This window comes from Rhinolophus hipposideros, assembly GCF_964194185.1.
Source record: "Rhinolophus hipposideros genome assembly, chromosome: 1".
Lineage (NCBI taxonomy): Eukaryota > Metazoa > Chordata > Mammalia > Chiroptera > Rhinolophidae > Rhinolophus > Rhinolophus hipposideros.
Window position 1 is genome coordinate 101,357,378 of NC_138047.1, and position 13,627 is coordinate 101,371,004.

A 13,627-nucleotide genomic window follows, 5' to 3' on the forward strand; every position below is an offset into this window, starting at 1 on the left:
ATTATTTTATATTAGTTTCAGGTGTATGGCCTAGTGGTTAGGCATGTATATGATTTATGAAGTAATCCCTCCGATAATTCTGGTACCCACCGGACTGTATTTTAAATAAAGAAAAAGGGGGCTCACCCTCCTGATACTTGATTATATTCTTGGAGGCAGCAGGAATACATTTGATAAGTCCTAATAAACCCGGCTTGGCTTCCAAAGGTCTGAAGCATCAATTTCTTTATTAAAAACCAAACCAAAGAGTTTAGTCATGTTGATGGAGGTTTTGAAGGGTAGAATGAAGTGCTCCATGAAACTGAAGAGTGCAGGACGTTGGCTGTGTCAAGTGGTTGCGAAAATGCGTATCACTTCAGTCTAAATTCAAACAGGCACATCACAGGCAGCAGGAAATATGCTACTCGAGGGATTTGGTGAACTCCAAGGTCAGAGGCAGTTGCATGCTTTGGGTCCCCAAAATCATTTCTTTGCGCCCAGCCTCACCCATACCAGCCACAGGAAAATGTGACTTAAGGAGTGGGCCGGTCATATTCATCCCAGTGACAAAGGAGAGTGAACACATTCAACCAAACAGGGCTGCTGGGAAGATGGGCTTCCGAAGTGCATTCTTCAGAGAAGCGACACTTAACCTTGCAAGTAACAAACTAATTTTGTTCTGTCATTTTAGACAGAAATCTTCTCAAAAGACATTTACTTGCCTGCCTTTGAATTCAGCGCACACCAAACATAAGTCAGCTTTGGGGAGTGGCTAAGGGCAATCTCTCAAGGTTAGCTGTCCTCTGAGACGACGTGTGGTCCCTGCCCTTATACTAACTGGGTCTCGGTTGTGATCCTTCGCTTTGGCAGGGGCTCACGTGTCAGGAGTTGCCATTAATGGTGGGGAGTCTGCCTGATCTGCATGCAGCGGGCCTGCTCTGACGTGCTCTGCTCCAACACGCGTGGCCAGAGTCCTGGTTCACGTTCTGTGTCCACTTAGCCAGACTGTAGTTCCCAGGGAGTTAATGAAACGCTAAGCTAGGTGTTGTGGTGAAAGAATTTTGTAGATGTGGGTAACACCTCCAATTAGTTGACTTTAAGTGAAGGAGATCTCTTTCAATAGCATGGGTGGGTGTCATCCAATCAATTGAAGGTCTTAAGAGCAAAAACAGATTTCTGGAGAAAGAAGAAATTCTGCTTCAAGAGTGTAACATGACCTCCTGCCTGAGTTTCCAGACGGCCAGCCTGCTCTAAAGATTTCATCCCCGACAATTCCTTAAAATAAATCTTTCTATATGTATTTCTATCTTATCTCTAGCTTTCTCTGCATCTCTGTTTCTTATTGGTCTTGGTTCTTTGGAGAGCCCTGACTGACACAGACGGTTATCCCGATGTTTGGGGATGAGGGTGGGGAGGAGTATGTAGTTAGAGAAAAGGCTAGTCCTCTCCCCATTCGAGTCACTGAAGAATCAGCTAAGCCAAGTCCCCTCCTATCTTGAGGCAGAGTCTATGATCACTGAGTGCTTTCTCTGAAATACTCGTGCTATGTGTAGATGGTGTAATTTTGTGAGCCACTGATGCCATTTTCATCAACACTCAGCTTGTGGCTTGGATATGGGGTGGTTGACAGAGTCAGCCTTTAAATTAGTGAGGAGCTTCTTTTACCATAAGTGCTATCTTAACTTACCTCCATTCTAGGCAGTGGACTCACACTCAAAAAAGGACCTTGACTTCTCATCAAATGTTGGGCAAATAGATGTGTATGTATATGCCTGAAGTTAAGTCCGAGGCACCAGTTCCTGCCTTTTCTTTTTCCATTAACTTCTCAGGTATCAGAACTGATCACCCTTTACTATGCTGATTCAACACAGATTTAAACATTTTCCTGCAACTGAGTTGGCTTCTTAAACATTTTTCTTGGTAAAAGGTAAACTAAGTCAAATTATCCAAATAACCAGAAATTTCTGAATTTGTTTGAATTAATGAGATACATTCCTGTGAATCAGGAATTTCTAAAGCCTGAAAAGAAAACCCAGTAAGCCTAGACCAATTAGGGAAGAACAGATTTGATTATACTGAATTACCTCTGTTTGTTATCTAAGATCCCTTCCCTTTGGGAGCTCTGGGGAAAATGCTGGGGACCACATACAAATCACATAAAAGTTTATATTTTCACCACCAAATTTTGTATCTTGATATAAATCTTCACTCTCCTCCAGAAAAAGCAGCTGGACCTGGTTCTCCCCACCCATTTTAACGGCATTCTGTGCACATTATTCTTGGAGAGGGTACCAAGATCTCAAGCCAACTTAGTCTTAATCCCATTTTAATGCACATTTCCCAGAATAACACTGTAACCCGAGAGCATTTTCTTTAAATATTTTGGCAGCAGAGACACGCTTGAATCCGTGGTTTAAACTGGGTATGAACATGTGTTTTGTAGATTAGGAAAATTCAGTTGGTAGCGAAGCTTTTGAAGGGGTTATGGTCGTTTAAGGCAGGCACGTGGATAACTCCCAGGGCTTTGTAGACCCATGAATAACAGCAGGCAGGATGAGTTTTGTCTGAGCTATATTGCATTGCATTTGGCAGTGATTTTTCTGGGTTCAAATGCCTTTTCATGCATTCTCTTGTATGAATACAGAAATTTCAATCTTTTAAGAAGATAGCTTTTAAAATCTCAGTTTACATGAGTGCCAAGCTATTGGCTTCCCCCAGTCTCAGTCTGCTGTGTGATATGTATCTGTATATCCTCTACTGTGAAAAATGAGGTAACCTTTGTTTGGTCAAAGCTGGTAGAATAGGCTACAGATAGAGGGTACACATAGCAGGAAAATGTTGGGTGTCTCAACTGGCGAAAGCTTTCTCAGTGAGGGTAAGCGTCACCATTTTCTACAACAAACAAGCCAAAATTTCAGTGCCAGTGCTTATTTCTCACTGCTCACTCCAATGCAGGAGTAAGTGGTGGAGTAGAGAGGTCTGGACCCTTGGGCTTGCTCTGTCCAATGGTTCTGCCATTCCTTTGGGCTTCAGAATTCTCCACTGGATCCTCCATATTTGGGTGGGAGATGGGTAAAGAGGCCAAGCATTAATGGTCTTCTGAGAGGTTTCAGAGGCCACAGCTGGAAGTGTTGTGCACACACATCTGCCCACATGCCACTGGCCAGAACTCAAGTCACATGGTCTTACCTTCCTGCAAGGGGGTTGTGTAATCAAGCAGCGGGCCAAAGAAAATGGGGTGCCATGAGTTCTGCTGAGCACTCACATTCTGTGCCACAAGCAGAAGGCCTGGAAAGGACAGAGCACTGAGGGTGCATGGTACTAGAGTGGAGGTGAAAAGGGTAACGTTTTCAAGTGAGCACATCATATACTAAGCACGGCCCTAAATACCTTCCTTAGGGCAAAAGGCCTCTTGCTCTCCCACACCCTGTGTAATGCCAGCCCATCCAGGAAGTTCACACTCTTGGAACTGTCTAGGTTTGTGTTTTATCTGGACTTGTCAGGCATTCCAGTGGGTTTGCCTACCTGCCCCTTGTCCCCTCAGGAATTTAGTCGAGACAGGGGCAAGTTGTCCAATGTATTTTTAAGATCCTGTGGAAAGTCTTTTATGCCTGGAAAGAGAGTTGTGTTCTAATTAATATTTAATTTATTAAGGTTATATATTTACAAGCCTAGCTTTTATGCCTCGAAATCGAACTTGAATATCATTTTATTCTACTTCTAAAACTAATACTTTTGGTGAAAATCTGAATAATCTCTTTCATTTTGATCAGTGTTGATTTAATGCATACATTAACAGATTACGTCATTCTTAGTACAGGGGCCGTCCACACCGGGTGAGTTTAGGATGTCACAATTGAAGGTCAAAGGGAGATACTATGCTGTCTCCACAGACAGACACCTAACCCTACTGATGCTCTTGATCACATTTCCCTGCAAACATTTAAGTGTCTGCGCGGGCTGACTCTGTGTGTGTGTGTGTGTGTGTGTGTGTGTGTGTGTGTGTGTGCAATTTCTGTTAATAAGAGTTCTGAGTGCAAATAATAAATTTAACCTGACATTTAGGGGAAAGAAATGATTCACTCTCTAAAGTTTGTTCCTACAGAAAAACCTGTTCTGTACATTTTAATCTCCAGTTTTAATGCTGAACACCATAATGCTTCTAAGTCTATAACTTCATTTTAGGCTTCATTTGAATAATTCTGTCCTGTTGCATCTGGTTAAAGAAACTAGAAAACGTCAGGTAGAAAAAAAGCAACAGAATAATTAAAATGACCTGAATATAAAACTTCAGTAAGACTTTTTTAAAAACCTTTAAAACAAGACACTATAACATTGGAACACTTTTGGCAGAAAAAAATGAACAGCGATGGACAAAATTAATATTTACATAATAAATATGGACAAGTCACTCTCCCTGTCTGGGCTTCTGGTTTGCCATATCGTTACTAGATTAGGGAGTCAGAATGGGCAGTGGTTCTTAACCTATGTCAGAATTTGAAAATGCCCCAAATGAACAGGCACAAAAAAGTCCAATTTTGTATGACATCTCAGGATTTCATGCAGTGTTTAGAGGTGGGAAGGGAGAGATGTCCCATGCGATTCAGAACTCTCAGGTTAGGTTAATTGTAAGATTCCTTTCATTTGTAAAACATTATATAAATGTGAATTTATTAAAGAAAAAATTGCATTCATAGTTCCAAATAATTAAGAATTAGCAATTTCGGTGTAATGTTTTTATCAGTGATTATTAACGAAGTATATGTGGTTTGCTGGTCTAGATTAAAGTATATTGTGAGAAACTGAAAACTCTTAAAAATGGTAACCCTCGAATTCTGCCATTGGCAAAATAGTGAGTCAGAAATATTTATCCTACAGTCTTTGCTTTAGAGTCTCGTTAGCTCAATTATTTACCTACATTAAGAAATAGGAATAATTCTAGAATACTACCATGTTTCCCGAAAATAAGACCTAGCCGGACAATCAGCTCTAATGCGTCTTTTGGAGCAAAAATTAGTATAAGACCTGATATTATATCATATTATATTACCCGGTCTTATATTAATTTTTTGGGTCTTATATTAATTTTTGCTCCAAAAGACACATTAGAGCTGATTTTCCGGCTAGTTCTTATTTGCAGAGAAACATGGTATATAAAGGTAATTTGTGAACATATATAGACCTTTATTTTCTAAATATGCATTTTACATTTTTTACTGAAAAAATAATCTTGCTATTGTTTTGTGGCTTTTCTTTTCCCAGATATTTTAAGGAAAATAATACAAAAGAAGTTTGACCTCTCAACTGATTATGAGAAGGTAATTTTTATTGATATATTTGTTGCTAAAATAAGCATGAGCAAAATTTTGGCTGACTTGAAAGTAAATCTTTAAACAACTGGTTATTTAATCTGTGAACTTAGTAACCTTTTCTGACTAGGAATTTCTAAAGAATATTGAAACTTTTTATAAATCCCATTTACAAAAGCTGTGTTTGAAGAAACATTCACCTTTCAAATTATGTTATTTAAAAATGAAGATTCCCATAAAGGAAGTGTTATGCTACCTTTTTAGCTGAGGGGGGAGAGCTCTACCTACCGTTGACTCTTGAACAACGTGAGAATTAGGGGTGCCAATGCCCCCACACAATTGGAAATTCATGTATAATTTTGACTCCCCCAAAACTTAAGTACCAATCGCTGTCGAATGAACTCAAAAAGAGTCTGGAGGCATTGCTATGAGTGAATGAAAAAGATTTATTCATGGGTCTTAAACCTTGCCAACCGAAACACAACTAGGCAAAACCCAGAAGGTGTTCTAAAGAAGAAAGAAAAGTTCAGAGTTGTTACACTAACGTCACATTCTTGAGACTAATACGTCCTGCCTTCTTAGCTTCTGGATTGGTCCGAGGTGATGATCCACTAGATGACCAGTGGTCTGGATAATGAATATCAGGTGGTCCGAATACGTGAACATTCTTTCCTTAGTCCTTCAGGGGTTACCACAGGGTTGTCTGGAGGGTGGCTGTACATCCGGGCATTGACACTGGATGTGGAAGTTCAAAAGTTGAAGTTCCCAGGTGGTTAAACCAAGAATACAATTGTTTCCTGAGACCTCAACCTATTTAATTTCAGTAATTTAGCAGCTTGGTTATAGTGACTCCATTTTATTTCTTCACCCTATTCCTCAGGGCCTACTCTTGGCCTTACCAATAACATAAACAGTCGATGAACACATATTTTTATGTTATATCTATTATGTACTACATTCTTACAATAAAGTAAGCGAAGAAAAATGTGATTGAGAAAATCATGAGGAAAATACGTGTATAGTACTGTATGTATTGATTGAAAAAAATGTGCATATAAGTGGACCTGGGTAGTTCAAACCCATGTTGTCTAAGGGTCAACTGTAGAATTGTTTGAACATCCTTAGAAACAAGGATGGGTACTTTGTTTTAGAAGATCGTTTGTTAAAAAGTAGCTTCCCGTTTGAACAATGTTTTTGAGCGCTCCGTGTGTGTACTTGGCTAGGATTGGAAGGACTATGGAGATGAGCAAGATAACCTCAGGTCTCAGAAGGCACGCTGCAGAGACAGTATCTAATTATTTAAAGAAGAAGGGAAGAAGGAGAAGAAGGAAATAACTAGATTTATACGTAATGTGCAGAGAAGCGTAGAGGAAAAATAATTCATTCTTACCAGAAGTTGGGACTTGTTATAAAAAGGATAAGGAGCGCTGGAGCAGGTGGGGCGGTAGGTGGCTTTGCTGGCATTCCAGGCTGCGGGGACCACACAAGCCACGAGGACATGGTGTGGAAGAAAGAAGCCCATGGACAGGGCTGGTGGGTGAGGAAGCAGAGGAAGGAAAGGTGAGCTGAGGCCGCATCCTAGGAGGACCTTGCATGCCTTGCTGAGATAGGTGGACAGTATTTTCAGAAAACATCATACGGTACCTTTCACATCTCTACATAATACCCAGGTGCTGGTAATTCATTTCGCTGGCATCTACCTACACTGAAGGATGTGTTCTTTTGATTTTGGTTTATGATGAGCATAGGTTGCCAGTGAAACAAGCAGGCAAATGTGTGTTGCATTGAATGTTATGAAAATAAAAAATAGTTGAATCTGTTTGTCAGGCTCTTAGTCCTGCAGGGCCAGGCACTTTGTTCTTCCCTTTCCTGGTACAAAGTGGTTAACAAGACAATGATAAAAGCAGTTGGAGTCGGGTTGCCACTGTCCATGGCAGAATTCTCAGCTGGGCAAATCCCAACTGTGGTCAGCTTGGTATTAGATTTGGAGTTCCTGTAAAATCGGGGTTCCTTGAATCCTGATTTCCTCTCTACATCAGATGCCTTTGCAAACTGATAAGAACCATTGGGGTGAGGGTGGAGTGCAGAGAGGAGACAAAACTGAGCTCACATGAATGAACTGAATCCTACCATAGGTGTGGCTTGGGTCGTGTTTCCCACAGTGACCCAAGGAAGACGACTTTGGTTAAGCAAAGACACCAAAGAAGCCAGAGCACCTTGGGAGGGAAGCTTCTAATTGGTTTTAACCTGACATATGCTGGGTGTGTTAGGCTAGACTCTCTAAGAGCAGTCCCTGAGTCAAAGACTGAAGGGCAAGTCATTTGTTTGGGAGGCAGGGAACCCTGACTGGGAAGTGGGGAGGTCCTACAGGGGCGGGAGGGCAGCCTATAAAAGCGGTGTCCTCACACCCTCTCCCACAGGGGGTGACTGGGACTTCATCCTGCAGAGCTGCTGTGGGAAACCCCACAGACCAACTGTGTCCAAATTAGCCCACCGGAAGGGGGAGGGAGCTGAGGTATCTATACAGCAAGATCAAAGAGGCACAGGTTATGGGCCACTGGGGGCTGAGGGAGAATGTTAACCCCTGAGCACTTCGGACCTTTTAAGGTTCTGGAAAATGCCTTGGAGCACACAGTTAAAGATAGCAGAAGTTAGAAGTCTGAGGAACACCGAGGTGACTAAGGCCTGAGGGACAGGGAGAGGCCAGTAGCATCTTCCATACTGGCCAGTACCCACCTGTTCTCTAATTAGCACAGTCACACAGGTAAGCTCTGTGTGGGTGAGTGGCCTGGGCAGGCCCACTCATTGTCCTGAGCTCAGTGTTTCATCTTATGCTGAGCTCTCAGGTGGTCAGTGACCTCACAGCTGGGGCTCTTTTAGTGAACTTCCTTTGTCAGGAGGTTCAGAAGCATTCAGAAGTGCAGACCTTTTGTTCCAAGGGGTGGGGGGTGGGCTGGCTTTGGGAGGGAAACGCTCCCTTTCACAGACCGGACTCCCTTCTGATTGTAGCTGAAAGTTGAAAGTAGTACGTTAAGATCCTTGGGCCCTTTCTCCCCCCTGACATTGTTGTTATACTTAATTTAATGTGTTTATTTAACTAAGATTTACAGAGAACTCACTAGAAACAATGCATGGTAGGGGTACAGACATGTGAAAGTATGGCCTTTAATCCAAGAACTCGCAGTTGGTGAAGGAGAGGCTGTGGGATAAGATACACGCATGGATGTTATGGGCTGAATTGTGTCCAAAAGTCGTATGTTGAAATCCAAATCCCTAGTACCTCAGAATGGTTTTGTATTTAGAGATAAAGTCTCTGAAAGGGTCATTGAGTTAAAATGGGGTCATTAGGGTGGGTGCTAATCCAGTCTGACTAATATCCTTGTCAGAAAAGGAGATTAGTACTTAGGCAGACAGGACAAAGACCATGTGAAGAAGACACAGGGAGAAGGCAGCCGTCTGCCAGCCGAGGAGAGAGGCATTAGAAGATTTTGATCTTGGAGTTCCCGGTCTCCAGACTATGAGAAAATACTTTGTTTACGATTCCGCAGTCTGTGGTACTTTGTTACGGCAGCCCAGCAGACTGATGCAGTAGGTAACTAGTAGACTAATGCAGGTTGGAGAGGGGTGCACATCATATAAGAAGTTCTGGTAAAAGCCTGTGAAGGTTCAGAGGAGGGAGAGTGTACTTGCACTTGGGGAAATCAGGGAAGACTCCACGGTAGAGCTGGCATTTATACTGAGACTTAAAGGCAAGTCAAGTAAATGAGAAACAAGGTCTTGCTTCCATTGCTAAACACTTGGCTCAAAGCACAAAGCTTCTCCAAGTGTGTATTAAACTGTGTCGTCTTCCTCTCTGTGATACTAAGAGATACCATTTCTTGTCTGCTGTCTGCCATGCACGGGATTGGGAGCCTTACATTGTTTCTAATCTTCACAATGGCATGTGTCCAAACAGAAGTATTTCTGCACTATACACGCAAGAAAATCCTATACTCAGAGAGGCTAGGGAACGTGTCCAAGGTCACCCAGTGACTAAATGACAAAGCTGGGATTTGTACCCAGACTAGACTAACTCGAAACCAAGAAATACACTACCAAGAAAAAAATAGGCTCATTCTAGACCACTGTGCTATATAGTCCTAAAGTGACTAATTTAGAAGAAACAACTATCATGCATCTTGAGCTGTGGGCAGAGTGTGGCAGCCTTTTATCTGTTAAACCATAAAATGCTAGAGCAGGAGATTATTGCTGAGGGAAAAAGAACAGGCAGAAATGGAAGCCTAGAAGGGAAATAGGACTTGGAATTCTGGAGCTATAAGGAAAAAGGAGGATCAGAGAGATGAAGCTGTAGACATCCAAGAAACAACTCTCATAATCCTAGTTTCCTAGCGTTTCCGTAGCACATACTATGGAGCAGACACCCTTGAGTATGACTTACAAATAGCCACTCATTTAGTCTTCACAGGAATAGTCTGTTCCTACCAGAGGTGTTGAGGTAGACATTTCATGGGCAACTCATCTATCTCTTTACGGGACATTTAGCATGCCCAGTGTGTGCCATGCCCTGTGCTCAAGATTCAAAAATGAGCCATGCCGAGCACAGCCAGTATTGCAGACGCCTGAATACTACCCCTTGGGGATCAGAGAGGGTGGGCGGCCCCTTTCCAGATTCTCCGCATGCTGGCTGATTGTAAACAAAGGGAAACATCACCCACCTCACCTGCTTACCTGGGGTTTCTGCAGAGAGAGCCTCTCAGCCTAGCTCGTCAAGTGGTGTCTGTACAATTAAATAAAAGAGCTCAATTCCCATCCTCAAAGAATGCATAGCTTGGGGCAATTATATATATGACTTACGATCACTCCCCAGCGATAGCCCCTGAGTGCCACCCACGTTTCAGAGAACAGTTGTCCCAGCAAGCCCACTGCCTACCATCTGGTCCATTGTGTGGTCCATTGTGTGGATCAGTGTCCGGAGGGACAGAGAGTTTCCTTGGGATGACTTCCTGAATTAGTTCCCACGTGGTCACGGTGCGTCTCCACGCCAACCTCTCTCAGTTAACTCTTCTTTAGATTTACCTGGTTTGTATCATTCATTTCATTCCTCAGTCTACTTTCCTTTTCACTACCGTTTCCTTTCTTGAAGCTTCCTTTGGGGGCAGGTGCAGGGCTTGGGACCTGGCCCTGTTGCTTTCACGACCTCACTAGCGCTAACGGTCATGGGATGTGGATTGGCACTTAGTAAGGGTCAGGTCATCAGTGCAGGAGGCTGTGTGATGTTTGGAACCCTACATTTTTACAAAAAGTAAGTGAATAGGTTCCCGTTTCTCACCCTCCAAGAGGGTGGTGACGTGCTGCCTGTAAGAACACACTCTCCTTTCCAACTAAGGGAAGATCATCTAGGACTCTCAGGTGGCATCTCGATAGAAGGCGGTGCAAGATAGCCCATGACTGGGGTCATCATCTAAGGCTCATGGGAGCTCAGAGATGAGAATAATGCTGTGCATCGATTATTATTGTTATATTATTATTGTTATTATTATTGATTGAGCATTACTTTGGACAGGCATTGGTCTAAGTGTTTCACGTGTATTTACTCATTTAACATATATTAAATAGTACATGTAAAGTGCTTACAATAGAATAATGCACAAAACATGTTGCTTCTCATGGTTTCTTAAGTTGCCTTTGCAATAACCGCATAAAATAGGGTCTCCTCTTATCTCCATTCTGTCGATAAGGTAACCACGGCTCTGAGTAGCATTGTAGCAATGCCTAGACCCGACCCCAGAGATTCTGATGTAGTTGGTCAGGGTTGGTTGGTCATTGATGTTTTTCAAAACCCTGGATGATGGTAATGGGCAATAATTGGAGTAGGGAATTCACAGGCACTGAGTGGTGGAGACGGTGCAAATTGCTTCACTGCATTGATCATAGCCTCGTACCTGCATGACAACCAGTGTAGACACAGAGAAGGACCACCAAGGGGTTTGTTGGTACCCTACCAAACATATCGGGCCAGGCTGACTCTTGGGCAGGAAAATTAAACACAAAACAAGCAGCTGACTGGTGTAGCTTATAGGTGGTTCTGCCCTGGCTGCAGCCCAGCATGATCAGCCCTGGGAGCTAAGAGCAGGTTTCCCAGACTTACACCTAGTCGAAGCCGTGACACAGGGCAGGATTATGTTAGAGACAGATTCCTGCTCTCACCCAAATCTCCTGACACTCCCTCCAGGGGAAGAGCCCCAAACCAGTGTTTTTTACTCATACTGTGAGGTGCTGATGCTGGTGAATTGGGGAGGTAACAAGCCTGTGGGGCCCTCTCCCAGGGAGGGGGCCTGGGGCCATTCAAAATGTTCCATGTGACCCTGGGGCAAGTGTATCTGAATTGTCCAAGCCAACATTTTGGATGCCTCATTTAAAAGTTATTAATATTATAAGCATTTTTTTCTTTCACGTCTGGGAAAATCTGCCATCTAAGGTAATAGTTAACAAATTTTGATTTTTCTGAATCAGACAATTTCAAAACCGTCATCTGGGGAACAAGATTGAGCCACCTAATTTTATTCTGTCACAAAAGTTCATTGAAAGTCAATCATAACAATAATAAATTTGTCCCCTTCATACATATCACCCCTCCCCCCCCAAAAAAAAAGGATCATCTTATAAATTGAGCACATTTCGCTTTCTGGGAAACTGATTACTTCTTTGTTTTTCTACTTCACTGAGGGCTAGTCCGTCCTCATCCCTCATCAGGCCCCATCTCTGGATAACTGTTTAGGTATCGCTGGTCTAAGGCAGTGGGTCCTACTCCCTCAATTTATTATTTTATCTGATTCTGAATAGGCAATTACTGTGTGCCAGGTCCCAGGCTGGGCACTTGGGAGAGAATGGTGAGTGTGACTATTATGGTGTTGCTCTCCTGGAGCATACAGCATGGCTCAGGAAATGGTCACATGGGAGCCAGGCACCCTAAGTGGGGTAAGTGCTGTGAAAGGACAAGTGTGGGACCACAGGGCAGCACAAAAGAGGGATGTGCAGCAAACCCAGGCTCGGTTGTCAAGACAGACTTCCTGGAGGAAGCAACATCCGAGCTTAGACTTGAGTCTCATCAGGGGAAGAAGGATGGGAATAATGTCCTGAACAAGGAAGCAGCTTGAGGGAACCCCACGCGAAGGAGGGGAGAGAGAACATGATGCTTTCTGGAGACTGGAATGGTCAAGAGGAATGGGGATGTGAAGCCAGGATTAAATAAATATAGGACCACATTACAAAGTCTGAATTCAATGTGGTGAGTTGTGGCATGCTATAAGCAAGGCAACGGACCATTAGATTTTCATTTTAGAAAGGACACTTTGGAAGGTGTTGCCTTTGGCTCGGGGGTCCTAGGAAGCTGCCGATTCTCTGTTTTCTGAAGACCACATGGTTAGTGTGTTCACCTTTTGTACCTTTCTCCCTCATCCTCCTGTCCATAACTGACTAGCATACTAAGAACCTTTTAAGAAATTCAAATGTGAATTCAGAGGTAAGTTCCAACCTTGATTCTACCCACCACACTGTTCCTCTGGTAAACACTCAAGTTTTATACTCCTGTCTCGTGGTGTTCTTTCTCTCACTTGGTTTTCTCTGTGTGGGATATGAATGTTCTCGTTGTATAATAGCTTATCACTCACATAAGTTTTTCTGTTTTCTTGCCGCATGCTGCCTCTGCCTTACGCTCCTCATCTGCCTTGTTTTCCACAGCCAGAAAATGTAGTCTTGACTCTGAAGGTAAAGTTCATGTCTGCTGCTTCACGTTTGCTCTGTTTAAAGCCAGTGAGTCATGTGATGGCTTTGCCAGAACTTTCTATGCTTCACTGTTATCTCCACTGCAATGGTATTTACATGATTTGTTCATTTTTGTTTCTGCCATTGTCTTTAGTCTTCTCTTTCAGTTTTAGCAGTTCATGGAAGAATAGCGGTCCATCTCGGCAAGTTTAAATCTTGAGCTTCCCTTCAACGTAATCCACAAAGTGCTCCGGAGATCTTGGTGTTTCAGAAAACAATTTAGGTCCTTGCCAGACTTCAGCCTCATACTAAACTCTTGAAATGTCATACGAGTACCTTGTTCCTGATCCTGTTTGATGACCTAATGTTTAGTCAGTAACATAGGCAAGGTCCTATATCAAACATAAAATTTGTATTTGGAGCTAAAAGGAGCGGCATATTTAAAACATTTCAATACACCTTCTGTCCTCAGTTTGGGTTCAGTGTTTCCTAAGATTCAGAAAGGATTTTAAATTCCTTTAAAAATAGTAAATAATTTAAGATATTGGCTGAGAAATGGTAGCAAAATATGTAAG

General features: G+C 42.7%; 1 protein-coding gene across 9 annotated transcripts in view; it reads left to right on the forward strand.

Moving 5' to 3' along the window:
• PROM1 (prominin 1) overlaps window positions 1–13,627 on the forward strand; it is a 95,153-nt gene that overhangs the window by 36,158 nt on the left and 45,368 nt on the right. For all 9 annotated transcript variants that reach the window (XM_081055160.1, XM_081055165.1, XM_081055161.1 and 6 more), the window contains exon 3: window positions 5,242–5,297. In XM_081055160.1, coding sequence (XP_080911286.1) covers window positions 5,242–5,297 — 56 coding nt within the window. The remainder of the gene's footprint in view (window positions 1–5,241; window positions 5,298–13,627) is intronic.